Source organism: Hordeum vulgare, chromosome 1H (genome assembly GCF_904849725.1).
Source record: "Hordeum vulgare subsp. vulgare chromosome 1H, MorexV3_pseudomolecules_assembly, whole genome shotgun sequence".
Lineage (NCBI taxonomy): Eukaryota > Viridiplantae > Streptophyta > Magnoliopsida > Poales > Poaceae > Hordeum > Hordeum vulgare.
In genome coordinates, this window is record NC_058518.1 from 390,211,969 (window position 1) to 390,234,230 (window position 22,262).

The following is a 22,262-nucleotide window of genomic DNA, read 5'->3' on the forward strand; positions in this document are numbered from 1 at the left end:
TAATTTTTTAAATAACCGAGTATTTCCAAATTTATGAATCTTTCTTGAAATTTAGAATGTTTTAATGCCGAATTTTTTTAAAGAGACAAAATATTTAAAAAATAAACAAACAGGGTCGCCCACCCTGCAGTGGGCTGGTCCAAACAGGGTAAGCTATTGCTCTATAAGGTTCTACATATAAAGTGGGCCGAAACCGCCGTCGAGAGCAACTCGCCCGTTAGCACGGAACTATCGACGGAAAATCCCCTCCGCAGCGCAGAAGCAAAAGGCCTCCCAATCCCCTCCACCTCCGCCGCCGTTCTTCTCCGTCCGCCCGCGCTCCAGCCGCGCCCTTCGCGTCGCCACCTACCTGCCTCGACTTCTCAGCCGTAGGCGGCGCCATGTCTCAGAACAACCCCTCCCAGCTCCTCCCCTCAGGTGCGCGGAACAACATCGTTTTTTTCTTTCTCGCAAAGCCTCTTTCGATTCCCCTAGCTGGCTAGCTCCATCGTCTGATCTGCTGGGTTCGAGCTCTTGACTCACGGGTTTTGCCTCCTTTTTCCGTGTGCGTGTCTCCACACGCGCGCGTGCGTGCTTGTGCGAACTGGTGCGACGAGCAGAGCTGATCGACCGGTGCATCGGATCTAAGATTTGGGTGATCATGAAGGGAGACAAGGAGCTCGTCGGCACCCTCTGCGGCTTCGACGTCTACGTCAACATGGTCCTCGAGGACGTTACTGAGTAGTAAGTGAAGCCCACCCAAACCCTAAACCCTAGTTTCTTTAGATCGATGCGCATCAGTTCTTACCTGGAATCTTGGGCTAAGTCTGTCTTATTTTGAGTGAATTATCAGCATATTTTAATTTAAGCTGGTGTGTTCACTTAGTTATGACTTGAATTTTGTACTTACACATATGTTGTAACAGTGGTGAAAATATGTCAACTGTTTGCTCCAGATTAGCAAGACCTCTCGGGAGTTCACGTGAATTAACGAACTTGACATCTTCTATCTGATTGGTCATAGGCTCGCTGGAGTTTGCGTGTTAGTCTTGTCTTATAGATTGGAAACCAGCCACTCTCACTAACAGTGTTGATACACCACAAGGTAGTTTGGTTGTTGTAGTAGATATAAAATGAGCATTCATGCAGCTGGTGCCATGATGTATCTCACATTGACACTTGCTTGGCTTCCAAAGATCACAACGCAGCTATCTGTTTTCTGAGTTAACAATTTGCATCATGACTTGTTGATAGAATGAAAATGGATATAGACAGGTGTACTAGAAGGCTGTGAGGGAGTTGCCTACTTAGAATAGAAACTGATAATTCTTTTTGGAGATGCCGGAAGTAGGTTTCTACGGATGTTGCACTAATTCTTCCGTTGATTTCACACTAGTCCATACATAATGCAGTGGATTTTCAACTTCCATTGTTTACACTAGTTCAGCAAAGATGTTGAGATGGTGGTGCATAATGTCATGTTATTTCTCTTTGCAAATTCGTGTTCCAGCTACATAAGTAAATAAAATATCATGACTATTAGTATTTTATATGCATCTGTGAGGGAAATCATACATAGACCCAGTTTCGTGTGCACCTGATGGTAAGGCATACATTGAATGCTTTTGTGCATAATTCAGTGTATTTAGGCGATGCTGAAGTTGCAAAATTTTCTTGGTAGTCAATCTGGAAGCTCATTAATTCAAAATGATGCTTACTCCACCCTCTGTTCCTAAATATAAGATGTTTTTACAGTTCAAATTTGAACTACAAGAACATCTTATATTTAGGAACAGAGGTGGTAGTTCTTTGTTCGCTTCTTACATACCTTTTGTCTGATCTTTTTTTGACGACTTGCTTGGGAAACTCTACTTTATTATCCTTGGTTCAATTTTCCTTTGATTGTTTTGCAGTGAGTATACCGCTGAGGGGCGGCGCATAACGAAACTTGATCAGATCCTTCTCAATGGCAACAACATAGCCATAGTAAGAATTTACATTCGAACACCAACATCTGTATTTGATTGTGCTAAATGATTGGCTAATACAGTAACATTCTTTTTTCCTTACAGTTGGTTCCTGGTGGTTCACCGCCAGATGCTGCATGAGCTAGCAAGCACTTCTGGAGGATATCTGTGTGAGGCTAAACGAAACGCGGTGAAGTGTGAACCTTGTATTGCGGAAGCGCTGGATATTTACTTGGTCGAATGTGCTTTCCTCTGTATGGAACCCACTGACCTGAAAGATGCACCTGCGATTGCTGCACTTGTATGATTTGGCACCCGGAAATGCTAATTGTGACGTGTCTCTAGTTGATGTTTATTTTTTCATCATTATGCAATGCTTCTTTGCACGATTGCAGTTGTGGGGGTTACTTTATTGTTTGCCTTGTTTCCTTGTTTATTTTTTATTTTTTGCCTTGTTTCCAAATTGAGAGTTCAAAAGGCAGACCATATGAGAATTTTCTTAGTTCTCAGTCGACACCCCAAACCGTTATGTGACATTGAGATCCACACGTTTTGAAGGGGTGTATGGAGGCTTTGGTTATGGCATCAGGAATTAAGAAGGAGAAGATGTCTTAAGCTTTACGCTAGCCTACGACATGATTGTAGTCATCTTTTTTAAGAGCCTGTTTGGGACTGCTCCATAGAATTGTAGAAGCTGGAGTTGAAAGAAAATTACCCACCACTGCCACCAGTAAGTGGATAGCCCTTCGTTTCTTACCTCCCATCTAATCAAATAGATCATTTTCATCAAATTTTTCATTCGTGTAGAGCCAAACATTCTCTTGAGATGGTTGCAACTCTTATATGAAACTGCTCTAACGTGGATTTGATGAAGCGGAGCTGATTTTGATGGAGTGAAGCAGTCCCAAACAGGCCCTAAGAGAAAATCACATCTGCTAACTTTTAGTGGATTTGATGAAGCGGAGCTGATTTTGATGGAGTGAAGCAGTCCCAAACAGGCCCTAAGAAGAGAGAATCACATCTGCTAACTTTTAGTAGTGTTAATACTCTAGCCAGATTGATTTGGTCCTCCTAAGAAGAGAAGACATGCGTGTGTATCTAGATTATAAGGTGATACCTGCAAAGAGTGTTGTCCGTCAGCATAAGCTTATGGTTGCTAATTTTCGCCTTCGGATTCGTATCCAGCGGGACAAGCATGTCAAAGTCGCTAGAACGAAGTGGTGGAAGCTCATGAGGGAGGTAGCTTGGGTGCTCAAAGAGAGAGTCATAGTCATTAAGGAGGGACCATGGGAGGAAGGAGGGGATGCAGGTGACTTGCATCCGTAAGGTGCCCTTAGAGGAGTTTGGAGTGTCCGTGGGAAGTAGAAGCAAAATTAAAAATACTTGATGGTGGAACGATGACGTCCACAAGGCACTTATGGAGAAGAAAGATTGTTTCACACGGACTACCTGGATAGGAGTGTGGACAACATAGAAAAGTACAAGGTGACAAAGAAGGCCGCTAAGCGAGCCGTGAGTGAAGCACCGGGTCGCGCGTATGAGGACCTCTACCAGCAGCTAGACACGAAGAGGAAAGCACAACTTCTCTCTAGATGGTTTTGGTAATTAATAACAACATATATTTTATCGGACTAATGATTGTACCAAGCATATTTCAGAAAAAGTTCAATGAATAGATTGGCAAAGGATTGTGAGGAGATTCCCTAGATGCATGGAACATCAAATGGCAACAAGCTTCAAGATTCTAAATTTTGCTTTTTATGAGAAATCACATTTGATTCCATAGGAAAACCAATACTATTAAAAGGGGATGAGGTATCTATGGTGATCTGGTTGCTCAAGTGCTTAGAGTAAGTCACCAAAAACCTCATGAATTCTTCCAAAAATATATTCTCTCCAAACCCCAAAGCCGAAATTCGGTGCCACCAAATTTACACATTCGGCCCTACCGAGTTTTACTTTGACACAATCCAAAGCCAAACCCTAGCCACTCGGTGACACCAAGTTTCAGTTCGGTGCAACCAAAAACAGTGAGCAATTCACTCGTGTCCATTTGCTGAAAATCAGAATTTTTGGTTTTTGCAAATCAGCGCCACCGAGTGTGTGAAAATGACTAGGCCAGCCAAAATCGAACTCATTGAGTTTTATAAATCAGTCTCACCGAAACACCGAAAGTTGTCTCATTTTGCACTAGTCGATGTTACCGAGTTTCTGCTTTGGTTCCATCGAGTTAGGCAATAATATTGTAACAGTTAGATTTTTGGAGATGCATATATATACCCATCCACCTCCCTGTCATTCATAGAAAGAGCACTCAGAACAATCCAACACTTGCCTCATCCATTTTCTGAGAGAGAACGACCTACTCATGTGTTGAGATCAAGATATTCCACTCCAACCATATGAATCTTGATTTTTAGCCTCCCCAAGTTGCTTTCCATTCAATCAATTTCTCCTACCAAGCCAAATCTATGAGAGAGTGATTGAGTGTTGAGGATACTATCTTTTGAAGCACAAGAGCAAAGAGTTCATCATTCATACCACATCTATTACCTTTCGAAGAGTGATGTCTCCAAGATTGGTTAGGTGTCGCAATGGGCGTATACCCAAGGATTCAAAGGCTGTAGGATCCCAAGTATGTTTATAGGGGTGATTAGACTACTTGACCAAATAAAAACTTAGCCTTTTTCCAATTTTAGTTGTGGGAATGTTCTGGCAGTTGTTGTGAGTCAAGCACACCCTACACATGCAAGTCTAAGAGTATAACAACAGAAAGTAATGACATGCATATGTAAGTAGAGGGTAGGGAAAGGAAGATCAAACGCAAAGGTTGAAGCGATGATTTTTGGCGTGGTTCCGATAGGTGGTGCTATCGTATGTCCACGTTAGTGGAGACTTCAACCCATAGAGGGTAACGACGACGAGAGTCCACGGAGAGCTCCACCCACAAGGGTCCACAAAGAAGCGGCCTTGTCTATTCCACCCTGGCTTACGTCCATGAAGGACTAGCCTTACTCGGGGTAGATCTTCACGAAGTAGGCGATCTCCTTGCCCTTACAAACTTCTTGGTTCAACTCCACAACACAAAGTAGGGCGCTCCCAAGCGACACCTAACCAATTTAGGAGGCACCGCCCTCCAAATTGTAATAGATGAGGTAGAACAATGAACTCCTTTCTCTTGTGCTTCAAAAGATAGTCTCCTCAACACTCAGTCACTCTCTCACAGATTTGGCTTGGGTAGAAGAGGTTGATTGGGTGGAAAGCAACTTGGGGAGGCTAGAAATCAAGTTTCAAATGGATGGATTGGAATATCTTGATCTCAACACATGAGTAGGTGGCTCTCTCTCACAAATATGGATATGGCAAGTGTATGTGTGTTTTGAGTGCTTCCTGTGCGAATGAGAGGTGGTGGATGGATATATATATATATATATATATATATATATATATATATATATATATATATATATATATATATATGCATCTCCTAAAATCCAACCGTTACAACATTATTGCCCAACTCGGTGAGACCGATATAGGAATCTCGGTGAGACCGATTACAAGACTCAAAAATTATGTTTCTTTAAAACGACAAACCAGAAAGTTGGTCACTGGTTTTGGTGCCACCAAAATAGAAGTTGGTGGTACCGAGATTCTAGGGTTTAGCTAAGGTTGTGTCTCTAAAAAAATTGGTAGGGCTGAGTGGAAAATATTGGTGGCACCGATTTTGATGTTTAGGCTTTTGGAGAGAGAATTTTGTGGGAGAATGGCTGAGTATTTTTGGTGGCTATCTCTAAGCACTGGAGCAACCAATTCATCATAGATACTTCGCCCCCTTTCAATAGTATTGTCTTTCCTATGGACTCAATCTCAGAAATATAAAATGCAGAGTCTTGTAGCTTGAAGCTTGGCCAATCCTATTCCTTTCCTTGCGTCAAGGGGTTCTCCTCACAATCCTTAGCCAATGCATCTTTGAACTTTTCTAAAGTATACTTAGATAAGATCATCAGTTCAATGACACATATGTTGTAGTTAATTACCAAAACCACCTTAGGAGCAATTGTGCTTTCAATCTCCCCTTTTTCGTAATTGATGACAACATATAGATCAAAGATTCGATAAAAGATATAATCAATGATTAACATCATCGCTTTGGGAAGTATGTGAAAAGCAAGAGCTCCCCCTAATTTTTTCCATTATTTGAGATTTGCGTTTGAATGCAAATGCACAATCGATTAGGATCACGGGTCACTCTTTCACATCACATACATCTTGGTTGTGTGCATAAATATATGAATGACTAGAAATGCACATTACACCAAACAATGAGTGAATGATCATCATGTAGACATCTCAAAGATATAAAGTAGTAGCATGACTAGAAATGCACATTACACCAAACAATCAAAGCATATGATCAAACACAACGAAGTTTAAGACATCCAAAAGACCAAAAGTTTTGAAAAACCAACCAAGAGAGAAATAAAAGGCAAAAACTCTGTCTCTCGAAGCCTACATCAGTGGAGGTGTAGGAGTTGGTGGAGCTAAAGATGTTGATGCTTGGGCTGATGAAGTTGGTTTGGCTTCCGGAAGTGACACAACTGCAGATCTGGCATGAGTCCTGAACTGAGAGGTAGTGAGAAGAGAGGTATCATCCTCATCATCACTGCTAGAGCAAGGTGTGTACACTCCATCAACTTCTTGTTTTAGCTACTCAACAGTGGTAGTCAACTCCTTCACTTTGATGTCCACATCATGGAATTTTTTCTCCATGATCCTCTCAAGACGCTTCTGGTGCAACAATATGTGTGTAATTTTCTTCTCCATCCCTTGGATGGTGCTGACAGGGAACGTCATCTGTTCCTCCCTGGTTCTCAACTGTGGTCCTGGAGCTTCTCTGGTTGCCTTTGTCTCTGCCGCTGCCTCTGCCTGTACACGACCTGAAGCTGAACTAGGATGGTTGGGGTCCATCATAACTTCATTGTCTTCAAATTCACGTTGTAGTGGCAAATGTGGATGATCAAGTAGATATGCATTCTTCTCCATCTTGGAGTCGACCAACATCTGGATGCATGGAGCATATCCATAGGATCTTTTTTGATCAACAGTTGTCCTTCTAACTGTCTCAACTATTATATCCACCACTCTAATCCCGGTGTGGGTGTCAATGTGGTGCATCATGTTGATGGAATACCCTCTAATCATCTTATCATCTCCTGATTTAGGCATCAGTGTACGTCATAATAGTGTTGGTAGTGGATATTACTGCTTGCAGGAAATAGACAGAGCCAAGCTTGTGTGTCTTTAGATACTTGTGGGGCACTAGATTGTACATATTAGCCATAGGGTTGTGATTCATTTTTGGCTTAGAGTGCACATCCAAGTCACCCTCTTGGACCTTTGGAGCACCTATGATGGTTTCTCACTCCTCAATAGTTGACTCATATCTTTGACCTCCAGTCATCCATACAATCCTACCATCTCGATAAAAATGTGCACTCGAGTAGAATTGAATGGTCATCTCATGATTCCAGGCAGTCATTTCTCTTCCAACAAAATCTTCAATATCAATAGCCGTGAAGTTTGCTCTCACATGAGTGAACTAGTACTCATGTTCTTTGATGTAGTCCCAGTCTACATATCTCATATCACTCACTGTCGGACTCTTGTCCAATAGTATTTTCTCATAGAAATCTTGTTTCTCCTTGGTGTGAAAGCGAGGATCAACAACTCTCCACAATCTCACACCTTGATCTCTCCTCTTCTTCATGTCATGTGCAACATGATGAGCATCATTATGCAATGGCAGGTGAGCTCTCGACTTCCTCTAAACAGTAAGATATTCTTCCTCCTCTGCAGCAATATCTCTAGATGTAGAGCTTTTGTTCTTCTCTGCTGCAGGAATATCTCTTGTAGTCCTCTTGGGCTTAGGATCTACATGCTTATTGGAATTGGGAGGAGAAGACTTTGTCTTTGGAGCAGACTTGCTAGGCATAGCATCAACCATCCGCTTCTTCTTCTTGGAAGGAGGTGGATTGGCAGGTTCCTCTTCCTCTTATTCCCCATCAGCTTCTACTGTATCTTCATACATAGATGTTGGCCTTCCAACAACATGCACAACTCTCTTCCTAGCTATCTTCTGCCCTGGTTTATTAGCTTGCTTGGAGGAGGGGTTCTCAAGGATAAGTTTCATCCCTTTCTGAGCAGTCTCTGGAGCTCTCATAATATCAAACCTGGCATACTCCTTTCTCACAGTTTTCTTAACTGTGACCCTCTCCTTTTTCTTGTGAGGAATGCTTTCTTCAGGAATGAAATCAACATCGCCGTCATCTCAATTTAGCTTCTTTCTTGACCTCATTACATCCTTTGTCATATCATGTGAACTTGGAGTACCTGGATCAGTAGCAGTCTTCTTAGGACTAGCTGTGTGGAAGCATTCTGGCTATCTTCTGAAATAGACATGTTGATAAAGCTAACAAGCAAGCAAGCTGACCCTATGAATAGTTGTCGAAGAGCAGGAATGGATGAGGATCACAAAATACAACCATTTAAAAAAATGAACTCAAAGTTTTAAATTTAACTTTCAGCTAAGTGGGTTTTGGTTCCACCGAGTCAGAATTTTCAGAGTCACTGAGACATACAATCTCATTAACACAGACTTGGCCACCCCCTTTGGTTTCATCGAAATGAGAAGCTCAGTCTCACCGAGACTGTTCTCAGTAACACTAAAAGTAAAATCGATAGTACTGATTTCTATGCATCGGTGACATCAAGACACACAAGGCAGAAAACTAAACCTAAAAAATTTCCGTTCACCTAATCCAGTCAGCGTTTTCCATGGATAGATGCTTTGGAATCCATGGCAAGATGATGAAAAGTCCTAATGCGCAATAATTGTAAAGGGAGCACAAGAGGGGCATGATCTTTACCCTAACTTGATGCAGATCTCCAGCGGCAACAATGACAAGTGAGATTCCCGTCGGCGGTGAGGAACTTCGGTGGCAAGGACGCACGTAGATGAAGATGAGACGTCCATAGACTCGAGCGCGACAACAAGGGTTTTTGGAGGGCGACGTTTGAAGTTTGATTTCAAAAATCGGATCCTATTGTCGGTTACACCGAGTTTCATAACTATGTGGTGACAATGAAACTCGATGAGGCCAAGATTTACAAATCGGTGGTACCGAGGTCATAAAACCATATCAAACCTGGTGCTTCGGTGGGACCAGGAGTTTGGGGTTGGTCACACCGAGTGGCACATGGGAGGTTTTGAATGTCAGCTCTTGTCGAGACGAATATCTGAGTGCTCCTCACATAGAGTGTCCCTAAAGTGCTTGTTCAAATTTTGTGATGTGACCTGAATAGAAATTGAGACGAGAAATCATAGATAGCTAGGGAGGGGTACTTAAGCAATCTTGTATAATTGGTCAAATAAAATGGAAAGCCAAATAACAACAAATGATATCCTCGAATGAGCAAATATATGCATACCAACATGCTCACACAATAAGATGTCAAATAAAACATGGCAAACATGCACAACCACTCTAGTATCTACCAAGCACTTTGGCGATGACAATGTCATCTATATATGAGTATTTGACTTAGGAGCCAAGCAAGAATACTTGATCATAGATCATACTCATCTTTTAAGCACAAGTGGGGTTTCCACTTTTACTAAAGCTTTCAATGTGTTCATACCTTAAGAGATGCTTTAACTCAAGTCTTAGAGTAAAGCTCCCCCTTGATGTGACATCCCCCCTAAGAGGGATAAACTAAGCTTGGGTTTTGTCATAGAAGACTTCAGGTAGGTGTAGTAGTGGTGGATTCTCATTGTTGATGAAGATCATCCTGAGTTGGGAGCAATCCTTGTTGTTTCTTACTATTCTCACCTACATGGGTTAGTCCCATACCATGGAACAAATACAAGGATATCTATGGGCATGGAATGAAGTACATATGAGATGATGTCCATTGATGCATTAATTACCTTGTCCCTTGCTTACCTTTGAGGGAGTGTGTGACTCCTTGAACTAACGCATAAAGTTGGGGTTGGCTGCAACTAGTTCTTGCCAAAATGAATAAGAGTGAATTTCATTGGCGGAGTCACCCCTCAAGAACTTCTCTAGTTCTTGTTCTTGGGGACCCACATCAGCTTGATGGGGATCCTTGGAGTTGTGGTAGCACTTGATGAAGTAGAGCTAGTAGTGGACATGGGAATCCACTTAACCATGGCTCGGTGTTCTTCCTCAAATGAGTCAATATCCTCTTGAAGCTTGTTCTTGCCCTTGTGGTCTTGTGGCGGAAGGTCATATTGAGAGCTTGTTCCCTAGGGGAGAGTAGGATCGTACTTCTCCTTTTAGGGCACAAACTTCAGGTTGGGGTATTGACCTTCTTCTCATTCAACTCTATTTGCGTTGAAGTAGCCAATGCCTTGTTTCTTTCGATGTCCTCCTTGCTTGCGTACAATTTCTTTGAATTGCTTACTTCCGGCAAGACTCTTGAAGGCACCTCTCTCTATGATCCCTTTCAATAACTCATTTTCTCGCTCAGGTGTAACTTGGCTAAGAGAATCATTAGTGGAATCTAGAGAGCTACTAGCAACAACATCATTTGATTTAACATTGGTATTGTTGTTACTAGATGAAGAAACTTTCTTGCCTTTGTTACTAGTGTGTTTAGGTTTAACTTGTGGAACAAAAGTAGACAAGAGTAATCGTTTTGCTAGATATAGATCATCATTGATTGCTTTTAGAAATTCATGCTCTTGCTCTAAATTTAGCTTCTCGAAGCACAAATTATCATGAGTTCTTGCAAGCTCTCTATGATCTTATAGAGTAGATTCATGGGCTAACTTAAGAATGTTAATTCTTTAGTTAGACGCTCAATATCCTTCTTATCATCATCACACGACTTATCTTGACTAGCATGATTATCATCAAGTTCATTGTCATTGCTATCACTAGTTTTATCAAAGAATGAGTCATCATCTCTGAGTAAGTCATCCTCATCACTATTAAAGTCAAAGTACTCGGGGTGTGATACCTTGGGGCCTTTAGCCATGAAGCGGTTTACAATCCCTTCATTTGGTGAATCAAATATGTCATAGGAGTTGGAGGATACAGGTGCAAGACCAACAACACCTTCATCTTGAATGTAGCTAGAGTTGGAGTGGTAGCTTCTCTCATATTGGCTGTCGAACTCGAAGCCAGATACCCATTCACCAACATGAGCTTGATGTATTCTTCTTAGGTTTCTCTTGGTGTACTTGTCCTTCTTCTCGATTCCTTGCTTCTTCAGGAGGATCTTCGTTCATAACGATCTTCTCTACTCCTTCTCTCTATTCAATGTGACTCTTCTCTTGAGTTTCGTCTTCTAGGTGACTCTTCTCTTCTTTTGTGGGGGACCGAGAACTCATTGGAGTAGTGTCCGGGCCTTCAACAGTTGTAGAAGTTTTGGTCACAACTAGATGAACGCTTCACTTCATATCTTGAGTTGGAGCTTCTCTCTCTGGCTCTGCTCTTGTAGAACTTGTTGAATTTCTTGACAATGAGGCTTATCTCTTCATTGGTGAGAAGGTTGTCATTTGAAGTAGCGGGAGCATCACTTGAAGGTTTGTAAGCACTGCTTTACTTGTTGTGTAGCTCTTCTTTGTCCTTGAGTGGCATTTCATGAGCGACAGTCCTTCCAATGACTTCCGTTGGCTTGAGATCTTTGTAGTTTGGCATCATTTGGATTAATGTGCACACCGTGTCATACTTTCCATCCAAGGCTCTAAGTATCTTCTTGATGATGAATTTGTTAGTCATCTCTTCCCTTTCAAAGCTGACAATCTCATTTTTGATTAGATCAAGCGTAGAGTACATCTGAGGGACTCCTTCACCATCCTTCATCTTGAAATTGTCAAGCTTACTTTGTAGCACATACAACTTAGATTCCCTGAAAGATTCGGTACCTTCGTGCATGTCAATCAAAGTGTCCCAAATTTCCTTGGCATTCCCAAGACGGCTGATTTTGTTGAACTCTTCGGGGCATAGGCAGTCAAATAGAATGTTACATGCTTGAGCATTGTATTGCAACATCTTCAATTCTTCCACGGTCGCTTCACGATCTGGTTCCTTCCCATCACCAAAGATTTCACCTTGCAAACCAACACGAACAACAGACAAAATGCGGGGTTATGACCAAGAATATGCATTTTGATCTTATGTTTACAACTAGCAAAGTTTGTACCATCAAAATATGGACCTCTACGATGATAATTTCCCCCTCTAGATGCCATACTCTCCTAGGTTGTGAAACCAATGCAATGGAGATCAAAGCTCTGATACCACTTGTAGGATCTGAAGTATGTCTAGAGGGGGAGGGTGATTAGTCTACTTGACCAAATAAAAACTTAGCATTTTCCTAATTTTAGTATTGGGCAAGTTGTAGCAGATGTTGTGAGTCAAGCACACCCTACACATGCAAGTCTAAGAGTATAACAGCGAAAAGTAATGACATGCGTATGTAAGTAGAGGGTAGGGAAAGGAAGATCAAACGCAAAGGTTGACACAACGATTTTTGGCGTGGTTCCGATAGGTGGTGCCATCGTACGCCCACGTTAGTGGAGACTTCAACCCACGAAGGGTAACAACTGCGAGAGTCCACGAAGGGCTCCACCCACACGGGGTCCACAAAGAAGCGACCTTGTCTATTCCACCATGGCTTACGTCCACGAAGGACTAGCCTCACTCGGGTTAGATCTTCATGAAGTAGGCAATCTCCTTCCCCTTACAAACTTCTTGGTTCAACTCCACAACATGAAGTAGGAGGCTCCCAAGCGACACCTAACTAATCTAGGAGGCACCACTATTGGGGATATTATCCCGCCATATGACCCGCCCTAAGAGGCCGGGTCAAGATGGTGGCGGCTCAATGTCCATATTCAAGATGGGCCTTGACCTACAGAGCAGGAGGCGAAGGGCGGTTTACCAACAGGAGCTGGCAGCGCCCGAGAACACAATGATGGCAGGTCATGGCCCACAATGGAGAAGGTCGCCAAGAGTTCCCTTGCTTAAGGAGCAAGGCGAGTTAGAGACATAACATGTCACAGGTCATAATGTGACCCGAACTCTTGTAAACCTAAGGGTCTCAACCTGTATATAAAGGCGATTCTCTAGGGCTGATAGACTTAAGTTACAATCAATTGAGATCTAGGTCAGGCGAAACCACACCCTTGTAATCAATTTCATCATTAATACATACAAAGCATGGCGTAGACTTTTACCTCCATCTGAGGGGCCGAACCTAGGTAAACTCGTCTCTCGTTCCTGATCACCCCCTTTGAGTCGCCACACAGTTTCACTGGCTTCACCACTAAGTCCTTTCATGAGGACATCTACCGTGACAAAACCACGACAACCACCCTACAAAAGGTAATAGATGTGGTAGAACGATGAACTCCTTGCTCTTGTGCTTCAAAAGATAGTCTCCTCAACAATCAGCCACTCTCTCACAGTTTTGGCTTGCGTAGAAGAGACTGATTGGGTGGAAAGCAACTTGGGGAGGCTATAAATCAAGTTTCAAATGGATGGATTGGAATATCTTGATCTCAACACATGAGTAGGTGGCTCTCTCTTAAAAATATCAATATGGCAAGTGTATGTATGTTCTGAGTGCTTCCTCTGTGAATGAGAGGTGGTTGATGGGTATGCATAGGCATCTTCCAAAATCAACTGTTACAACATTATTGCTCAACTCGATGTAACCGAAGTGAATCTCGGTGGTACCAATATGGTGACCTAGGACAGTTTCCAAATCTCGGTGAGACCGATTCCAAGATTCAGAATTTACGGTTCTTGAAAATGACAAACTATAAAGTTGGTCACTGGTTTCGATGACACCAAAATGGAAGTTGGTGGTACCAAGATTCTAGGATTTGGCAAATGTTCTCTCTCTAGAAAAATCGGTAGGGCCGAGTGGAAAATATTGGTGACACCGATTTTGATGTTTAGGATTTTGGACAAGGAATTTTGTGGGAGAATGGTGAGTATTTTTGGTGGCTATCTCTAAGCACTTGATCAACCAATTCATCATAGATACCTCACCCCATTTTAATAGTATTGGTTTCCTATGGACTTAAATGTGATTTCTTAGAAATGTAAAATGTAGAGTCTTGTAGCTTGAAGCTTGGACAATCCTATTCCTTTCCTTGATCAAGGGGTTCTCCTCACAATCCTTAGTCAATGCATCTTTGAACTTTTCTGAAATATATTTAAATAACATCATTAGTTCAATGGCACATATGTTGTGATTAATTAGCAAACCCACCTTAGGGAGCAATTGTGCTTTCAAAGGCACTTGCAAGGTTCCAATTACACGGCTGATCTCGAGTTGGATGCAGGGATAGAGAGCTATGAGATAGCCATGGACGTGCTGGATGTGAGTGATGCAGTTTGCACTAAGTACGTGACCATGATGTTGGAGGGGGCGGCTCGCACATGGTTGAAAAAACCTACCTCCCAATTTAATCAATACTTGGTCATAATTGAAGGATCACTTCATAAAGAACTTCCAAGGAACCTACAAACGCCCAATGATGATAACATTGTATCCAATGTATAGATGAGTCTGCCCATCACCGGAGTCGCCAGGTCGCGGAGGTTATTCACTCCTCCGACAGTATAACAACTTCCCACGATGTCTTAACTTTGGAGAAGAACTGTCACTTCTAGCCTCTTGTTCAGAAGCTTGGGCGCCTCAAGCGAAAGGTTCAAGACATGGGAGACCTCATGGACGTCCTTACTAGGTACCCTGAGTTGGCAGAACAAAAGACCCTACTTCAAACAATGCCAAGTCCGGCAAGGGCAAGAAAAACGATGGTAGTCAAGGCAACGGTGGTAAGTGCAAGCATCCAGAGGGGAATCAGACTTTGTCGCTAACACCAATACTGGCTTCAAGGGTCAGCGACGGAACAACAACTCCGACAGATCTTACAATGGGAACAAACCTCGTAACTATGAGGAAGCACTTAAATGTCCTTGTCCCAAACATAGTTTCCCAGACAAGACGACCAACCAATCGTGGGAGTACTACTTCATCATGCAGGAGTTTCACGATCAAGCTTATCAAAATCACCACGGAGGCGGTGGTGGTGGACATCTGTGTCAACCCAGCACCGGCGGGTCTGGGGCCGACTTCCTAGGAGCCGACTCATCCAGTGGCTTTGCCAATTGCGGCTTCCACGGATCAGGTTGCTCGGGGGCTGGTTTCTAGAGTTCTGATAACACTGACGATGGAACTCAATGTTCCAGGCAAGGCAATCAGCAACAGGGCAATCAATCTGGTTTTCAGAGCAACTCTAAATAGTTGAACAACAAGCAATATCACATGTTCACAATTGGCACTTGTAACGTGACTGGAAGCTTCAACAAAGAGCCATCATTATGGTCGAGCCCACTATTCCCGCATACTTATATTGGTCAGAACAGCCGATAACATGGAGCAGAGATGATCATCCTCCCCGGGATGATAATCCGGGTGGTCTCGCTCTGGTTGTGGTACCGCAAGTCGGTGGTTATAAGCTCACAAAGGTACTCATGGACGGGGAAGCAGCACCAACATCTTATAGTATGACACGTTGAGACGAATGAATCTATTGGACAAACAACTGCAACCCTCTTCTACGGATTTTCACGAGATTGTTTGTTGGAAGTCAACATATCCAATTGGGCGAGTCAAGCTCAAAGTTGCTTTTGGAATAGAGCTTAATTACAAATGTGAATCTGTGACCTTTGAGGTGCTCAAAATCAATAGCCCTTATCATGCCCTCTTTGAATGACCGTCTTATGCTCGCTTCTTGGAACGACCTTGTTACGTCTATCTCAAGCACAAGATATCTAGGCCAAAGGGGCGTAAAATTTCTCAAGAATGTGAGGAGCGAGATGCAACTTATGCCGAGTCGGCTTGTGCAGCAGAAGAGATGAGATTCTACACAACCAATGTAGACTCGACAGACATGACTTCCCAGAAAAATCCCACTACGGAGTCTGACCCCCTGCTCAAATTCAAGTCGACCGGAGATACAAAGTAAATTGAATTTACTCGAGGAGATTCGTCCCAATAGTTCACTATTGGTACATGCATGGATCCCAAATAGGAAAGCCCGCTCATCGAGTTCATCCATGAGAATTGGGACATTTTTGAATGGAAACCTTCTGACATGCCTGGTGTGCCAAGAGAACTCGCTAATCACCACCTCAATGTGGATCCAAAGATTGAACATGTCCAACAATACCTCCGTCGTTTTAACGAGAAGAGACAAAAGACTATTGGTGAATAAGTGGCCCGACTATTAGATGTCGGGTTCATTATTGATGTTTTCCACCCTGAATGGTTAGCAAACCCAATGCTCGTTTTGAACAAAAATGGCGCTTGGTGTATTTGTGTCGATTACACACATCTTAACAAATCTTGTCCGTGGGACCCATTTTCTCTTTCTTACATTGACCAGATCATCGACTCCACTGCTGGTTGTGAAAGCTTGTGCTTCCTAGATGATTACTCTGGCTATCATGAGATCAAGTTGGTCGTTGAGGACCAGGAGAAGACAGCCTTTATCACAACTTTTGGGGCTTGCTGCTATGTCAATGTGTTTTGGACTTGAGAGCGTGGGGGCTACTTATCAGCATTGCATACATAATTGTTTCCACAAACAAATTAGGTGCAATGTTCATGCTTACGTTGATGATATTGTGGTCAAGTCCAAGAAGAAGGAAACTCTATTGGATGACGTCAAGGAGACTTTTGACAATCGTTGGGTTTACAAGATGAAGCTTAATCCAGCGAAATGCGTTTTTGGTGTCCCTGTGGGCAAGTTAATGGGGGTTTTTTTGGTGTCGTAACGGGGTATCGATGCTAACCCGGACAAGATCAAGGTGGTGACCTCGCTCGCTAAGCCGTCTAATATCAATGTCGTCTAGCATATGGCGGATCGCATCGCAGCCTTAAGTCGGTTCATAAGCCACCACAGTGAGAAAGTGGTTTCACTATACCAATTATTGAAAAAGACAAACAATTTTGTATGGACTCATGCTGGAGACAAATCTTTTGAAGCCCTTAAGAAGCAATTGGTGGAGCCGCCCATCCTTGCCGCTCTGATTGATAAAGAGTCTATGCTCCTGTATATCACCGCCAATAATAAAGCAGTGAGTATAGAAGTTGTCATGGAACGAAAGGAAGCCGAAAAGGAATACCCAATCCACATGCCAGTCTATTATGTGAGCGAGGTTTTGACTAAGTCCAAGCAATGATATCCGTATTGGCAGAAACTAGTATTTGGTATTTTCATGGCTAGTCACAAATTGAAGCACGATTTTTAGGAATAGCCGATTACCGTGATCAGTTTAGCTCCTCTAGCAGACATCATCCCAAATTAGGAGGGTAGTGGTCGGGTTGCTAAGTGGCAATCGAGCTTGGACCACACCATGTTAAGTATGTGCCTCAGACAACTATCAAATCTCACGCATTGGTGGACTCCATAAACGATTGGTCTGAATTGTAAGTACCCGAGGAGAAGTCGGTAACACATACTGGACAGTACACTTTGATTTCTCCAGAAATTTGGAAGGCTCGGGGGCTGGAGTTATCATATCTTCTCCACGAGGTGACAAACTTTGCTATATTTTACGCCTCATGTTGCCTTGTACTAACAATGTAGCTGAATATGAGGCCCTCCTCCACGGGCTCCGCATGGCTAAGGAAATGAACTTAAGCCGAGTTAGATGTTTGGGTGACTCGGATTTTGTTGTTCAACAAGTATCTAGGACTCAGGACTCAAAGGACCCCCTTATGGCGGCTTAACGCCGCGTAGTCACCAGCATCGCAAGTCATTTTTAGGGTTAACAGGTTGATCATATTGATCACCGGCTCAAAGAGGCTACATATGCTGTGCCATGCTTAGACTCTTAGCGTAAGTTGGTTCCTCCCAATGTGTTCCTCGATGTCCTTCATAGTCCTTCCATCAAATTGCCATCAGAAGAAGATATCGCTATTCCTGACCCGGAGGCACAACTAGTAGAAATCTTAATGCTATTCCTGATTGGATAGTTCCCTATTTGGCTTATGTGGCTCGTGGAAAGCTCTCAGACGAGGAAATCATCGCCCGATAGATTATCAGATGTTCTAAGTCCATGACTATTGTCAATGGCGAGTTACACCGGTGGAGTATTACTGATGTATTTCAACGTTGTGTTTCCCCCGAGGAAGGATGTGGGAGTCCTAATGAAATGCACACAGGTGACTATGGCCATCATGCCAGCTCAATATCCCCGGTGGCCAAGGCTTTTCAACATGATTTTTATTGGTTTACAGCTCATGCAGAAGCTGAGGACATTATGCAGAAGTGCGATGGTTGTGAGAAATTTGCATGTCAGGCTCATGTGTCGGCTCAAGAATTACGGATGATTCCAATCACTTGGCCATTTGTAGTCTCGCGGCTAGATATGGTTGGACCATTCAAGCCGTCCAAAGATAAAAAAAACTCGCCTACTGGTGGCGGTTGATAAGTTCACAAAGTGGGTTGAAGTAGAGCCAATCTGTAATTGTGATGCCGAGACATTGGTGAAGTTCTTGATAAAGCTATTTTTCCATGTTGGTTGTCCACATAGCATCATGACAGATAATGGCACTAACTTATCCAAGGGAGCAAAGTAATAGTTCTACCAACATGAGCACATCTGGCTTGATTTAGCCTCAGTTGCACATCCACATTCTAATGGACAAGCCAAGTGAGCTAACCAGGAGATATTACGTGGAATCAAACCTAGACTTATGGTTCCTCTAGAACGAACCCCTACTTCACAAAGAACCTCGAACTAAGAGAGATTGGTGATTGACTTGGGGCTGATATCTTGTGGCCTGAGATTAAAGAAACTGAGCACGCCTCTGATTTTTTTGACCCGGACGGTCGACAACCTCTATGAAAATGATCTAAAAAAATAACAACTACCCCCTGTTGAGGTTGGGGGAAGCTTCTTTCCTAGGTCCTCGCCAGCTGATCTCTGATTGAGCCCGCAGAAGACCTTGGCTCACAAGATCGTCCAATGTGAGAACTAATACTTGGGAGCTCACCCAACCAATGACCTTGTTGGTTTTTGGGGCCATCAAGTTTCTCACAGGTCAATTGCAGGATGAAAGTAAAAGTAAATAAGCCACCGAACTACGTCCATATGGGATAGCCCAAAGTTTTCATGAAGGACGTCCGGGTCATGAGATCGATAAGCCAGAAAAAGAATAAGCCGGATAGAGGTGTTTGAGCCATCACTATCAAGGCTAAAATGGAAGCTCTATGAGCCTGCTGATTTGAGCCTATATTTAATGGAAGTTCTGGAATTTTGCGAAGTGTTGAATGGTTTGATGAATTGAGTGTGTTGCAAACATAAATTTTGGAAAGTAACTACGACTACAGAGCTAGAAAATGCCTTGAAAAGAAAATAGAAATCCCTAGCATTGGCGGAAGCACTAAGTGAAAATGGATGCAGATCTTGCATGCAATTATGAAAGATTTAAGATGCTAGGAAGATGATGCAAAGGTAAATTTATGCAGCATCAATGAAGGTCACATGGTCAAATAACTACAGTCTGGATGGAATCTAATGAGCTGGACCAGTATTCCCGATGAACTACTAAGAATAGAAAAAACCTAAAAGGGGGAAATGGGTACTCATGGGATTTGAGCAGAGAAGATGTGCGGTGGCAGTATCCCGCAGAGAAGGCAACTCTGGCGCACACGAACTTCGGTGACAAAATCGTGAGGTTTCCTTTTCTCGTGATTTGAACTCCGATGGGCTCGAAGTGCAGTGCCGGAGTCGAGGGGAAGTAGAAGAGGTAAAAAGTTAATGGAGGGCCCCTAGCGGTATATTTCTAAGGAGGTATTCCCCGAAGCAGCACGGTGTAAACGCGAAGTGTCACAATAAAGTATGGCTGCAAAGACGCCTCGATCCCGCGCCTGACCAAGTTTCGACGTATCCATTTGAAAGATTCGCCATAATGACACGCGTGGATATCGGAGGTCAGCAAAGATAATGCCATAGTGCTGATAAAGGAAAACATACCAAGTTCTGAAATGAAACAAATGACTCGACCATAGATCAACCCACATATGATTTGAGATGATTGATAACCCACAAGTATAAGGGATCAATTGTAGCCTTTCTTGATAAGTAAGAGTGTCGAACCCAACGAGGAGCTAAAGGTAGGACAAATATTCCCTCAAGTTCTATCGACCACCGATACAACTCTACGCACACTTTACGTTCGCTTTACCTAGAACAAGTATGAAACTAGAAGTACTTTGTAGGTGTGATAGGATAGGTTTGCAAGATAATAAAGAACACGTAAATAAAAACTAGGGGCTGTTTAGATAAAGAAACAATTACGTTAGTTTAACGAGTGTGGAAAAGTGGTGGTAGGAGTTGCGGAATTGTCCCTAAGCAATTGACTACGTTACTAGACCGATAGCAAGTTTTATGTGGGAGAGGCCACTCTAGCATGTCATCCCTTACTTGGAATTCTATGCACTTATGATTGGAACTATTAGCAAGCATACACAACTACTAACGTTCATTAAGGTAAAACCCAACCATAGCAATAAGATATATTGGTCCCCCTTCAATCCCATATGCATCAATTTCTATGCTAGGCTGGAGCTTTTGTCACCCTTGCGCTCCAATACATAGTCCTATCACCATACTACTATCCCTATGGTGTGATCCACGCACGCGCTCATATGATGGGCACAAAAGGACAACAACATAACCACAAGAAAATTAAACCAATCATAGCAATTCATCAATCACCGATAGGACAACGAAAATCTCCTCAGACATCATAGGATGGCAACACATCATTGGATATTAATATGAAGTATAAAGCACCATGTTCAAGTAGAGGGTACAACGGGTTGCGGGAGAGTGGACTACTGAATATAGATGGGGGAAGGTGATGGAGGTGTTGGTGAAGATGATGGAGGTGTTGGTGTAGATCGCCATAACACGATGATGTCCCGGGCAGCGTTCTGGCGCCGCGGGAGAGAGGGGGAGAGAGCCCCCCTTCTTCTTCTTCTTCCTTGACCTCCTGCCTGGATGGGAGAAGGGTTTCCCCTCTGGTCCATGGTCTCCATGGCAGCGGAGGGGCGAGATCCCCTCCGAGATTGGATCTCTCTCTCTCTCTCTCTCTCTCTCTCTCTCTCTCTCTCTCTCTCTACGTTCTTCTGTTTCTGCGCTCCCACATTCTGGCCTTTCACCATTTCTTAAATTCCCGGAGATCCGTAACTCCGATTGAGGTGTCCTTTTAACACAATTTTCTTCTGGATATTAGGTTTCTTGCGGTGAAAGAAGGGCCCCAACCGCCTTAGGGGTTGGTCACGAGCCTGCTAGGCGCGCCTGGGGGGGGGGGGGGGGGTAGGGCGCGCCTCCTGGGCTCGTGACCCCCTCGGGCATCGTTTCGCGTTGATTCTTCTTCCCAAAAATCATAAATATTCCAAAAAAATCCATGTAGGTTTTTATTGCGTTTGGACTTAGTTTGGTATGGATATTCCGCGAAACAAAAAACATGCAACAAACAGGAACTGGCACGGGGTAGTGGATCAATATGTTAGTCCCAAAAATAGTATATAAGTTGCCAAAATTATATGAAAGTTGTAGAATATTGGCATGAAACAATAAAAAATTATAGATACGACGGAGACGTATCAACATCCCCAAGCTTAATTCCTGCTCGTCCTCGAGTAGGTAAATGATAAAAAAGATAATTTTTGATGTGGAATGCTACCTAGCATAATCTTGATCATATAATCTAATCATGGCATGAATACTAAAACACGAGTGATTCGAAGCAATAGTCTATCATTTGACATAAAGACAACAATATTTCAAGCATACTAACAAAGCAATCATGTCTTCTCAAAATATCATGGCCAAAGAAAGTTATCCCTACAAAATCATATAGTCTGGCTATGCTCCATCTTCCCCCACAACGTATTTAAATCATGCACAACCTCGGTTTTAGCCAAGCAATTGTTTCATACTTTAGTGTTCTCAAACTTTTTCAACTTTCACGCAATACATGAGCGTGAGCCATGGACATAGCACTATAGGTGCAATAGAATATGGTGGTTGTGGAGAAGACAAAAAGGATGAGATAGTCTCACATCAACTAGGCATATCAACGGGCTATGGAGATGCCCATCAATAGATATCAACGCGAGTGAGTAGGGATTCCCATGCAACAGATGCACAAGAGCTATAAGTGTATGAAAGTTCAAAAATAAACTAG

The 22,262-nt window shown here is 42.9% G+C and overlaps 1 protein-coding gene across 1 annotated transcript; it reads left to right on the top strand.

The window, feature by feature from the left end:
* Positions 1-212: 212 nt before the first annotated feature.
* LOC123439740 (sm-like protein LSM5) lies at positions 213-2,340 on the top strand. Its single transcript, XM_045116429.1, has 4 exons — positions 213-417; positions 600-723; positions 1,893-1,965; positions 2,052-2,340. The coding sequence occupies exons 1-4, from the start codon at positions 381-383 to the stop codon at positions 2,085-2,087; spliced, it is 270 nt and encodes an 89-aa protein (XP_044972364.1). The 5' UTR covers positions 213-380; the 3' UTR covers positions 2,088-2,340.
* The last annotated feature ends 19,922 nt before the right edge of the window (positions 2,341-22,262 follow it).

Excerpts from the sequence above, each read along its gene's own strand:
- LOC123439740 (XM_045116429.1), top strand. The coding sequence starts at position 381 with ATGTCTCAGAACAACCCCTCCCAGCTCCTCCCCTCAG. Across the intron at positions 418-599 it reads CTCCCAGCTCCTCCCCTCAG|AGCTGATCGACCGGTGCATC; the intron begins GTGCGCGGAACA and ends TGCGACGAGCAG. Across the intron at positions 1,966-2,051 it reads ATGGCAACAACATAGCCATA|TTGGTTCCTGGTGGTTCACC; the intron begins GTAAGAATTTAC and ends TTTTCCTTACAG.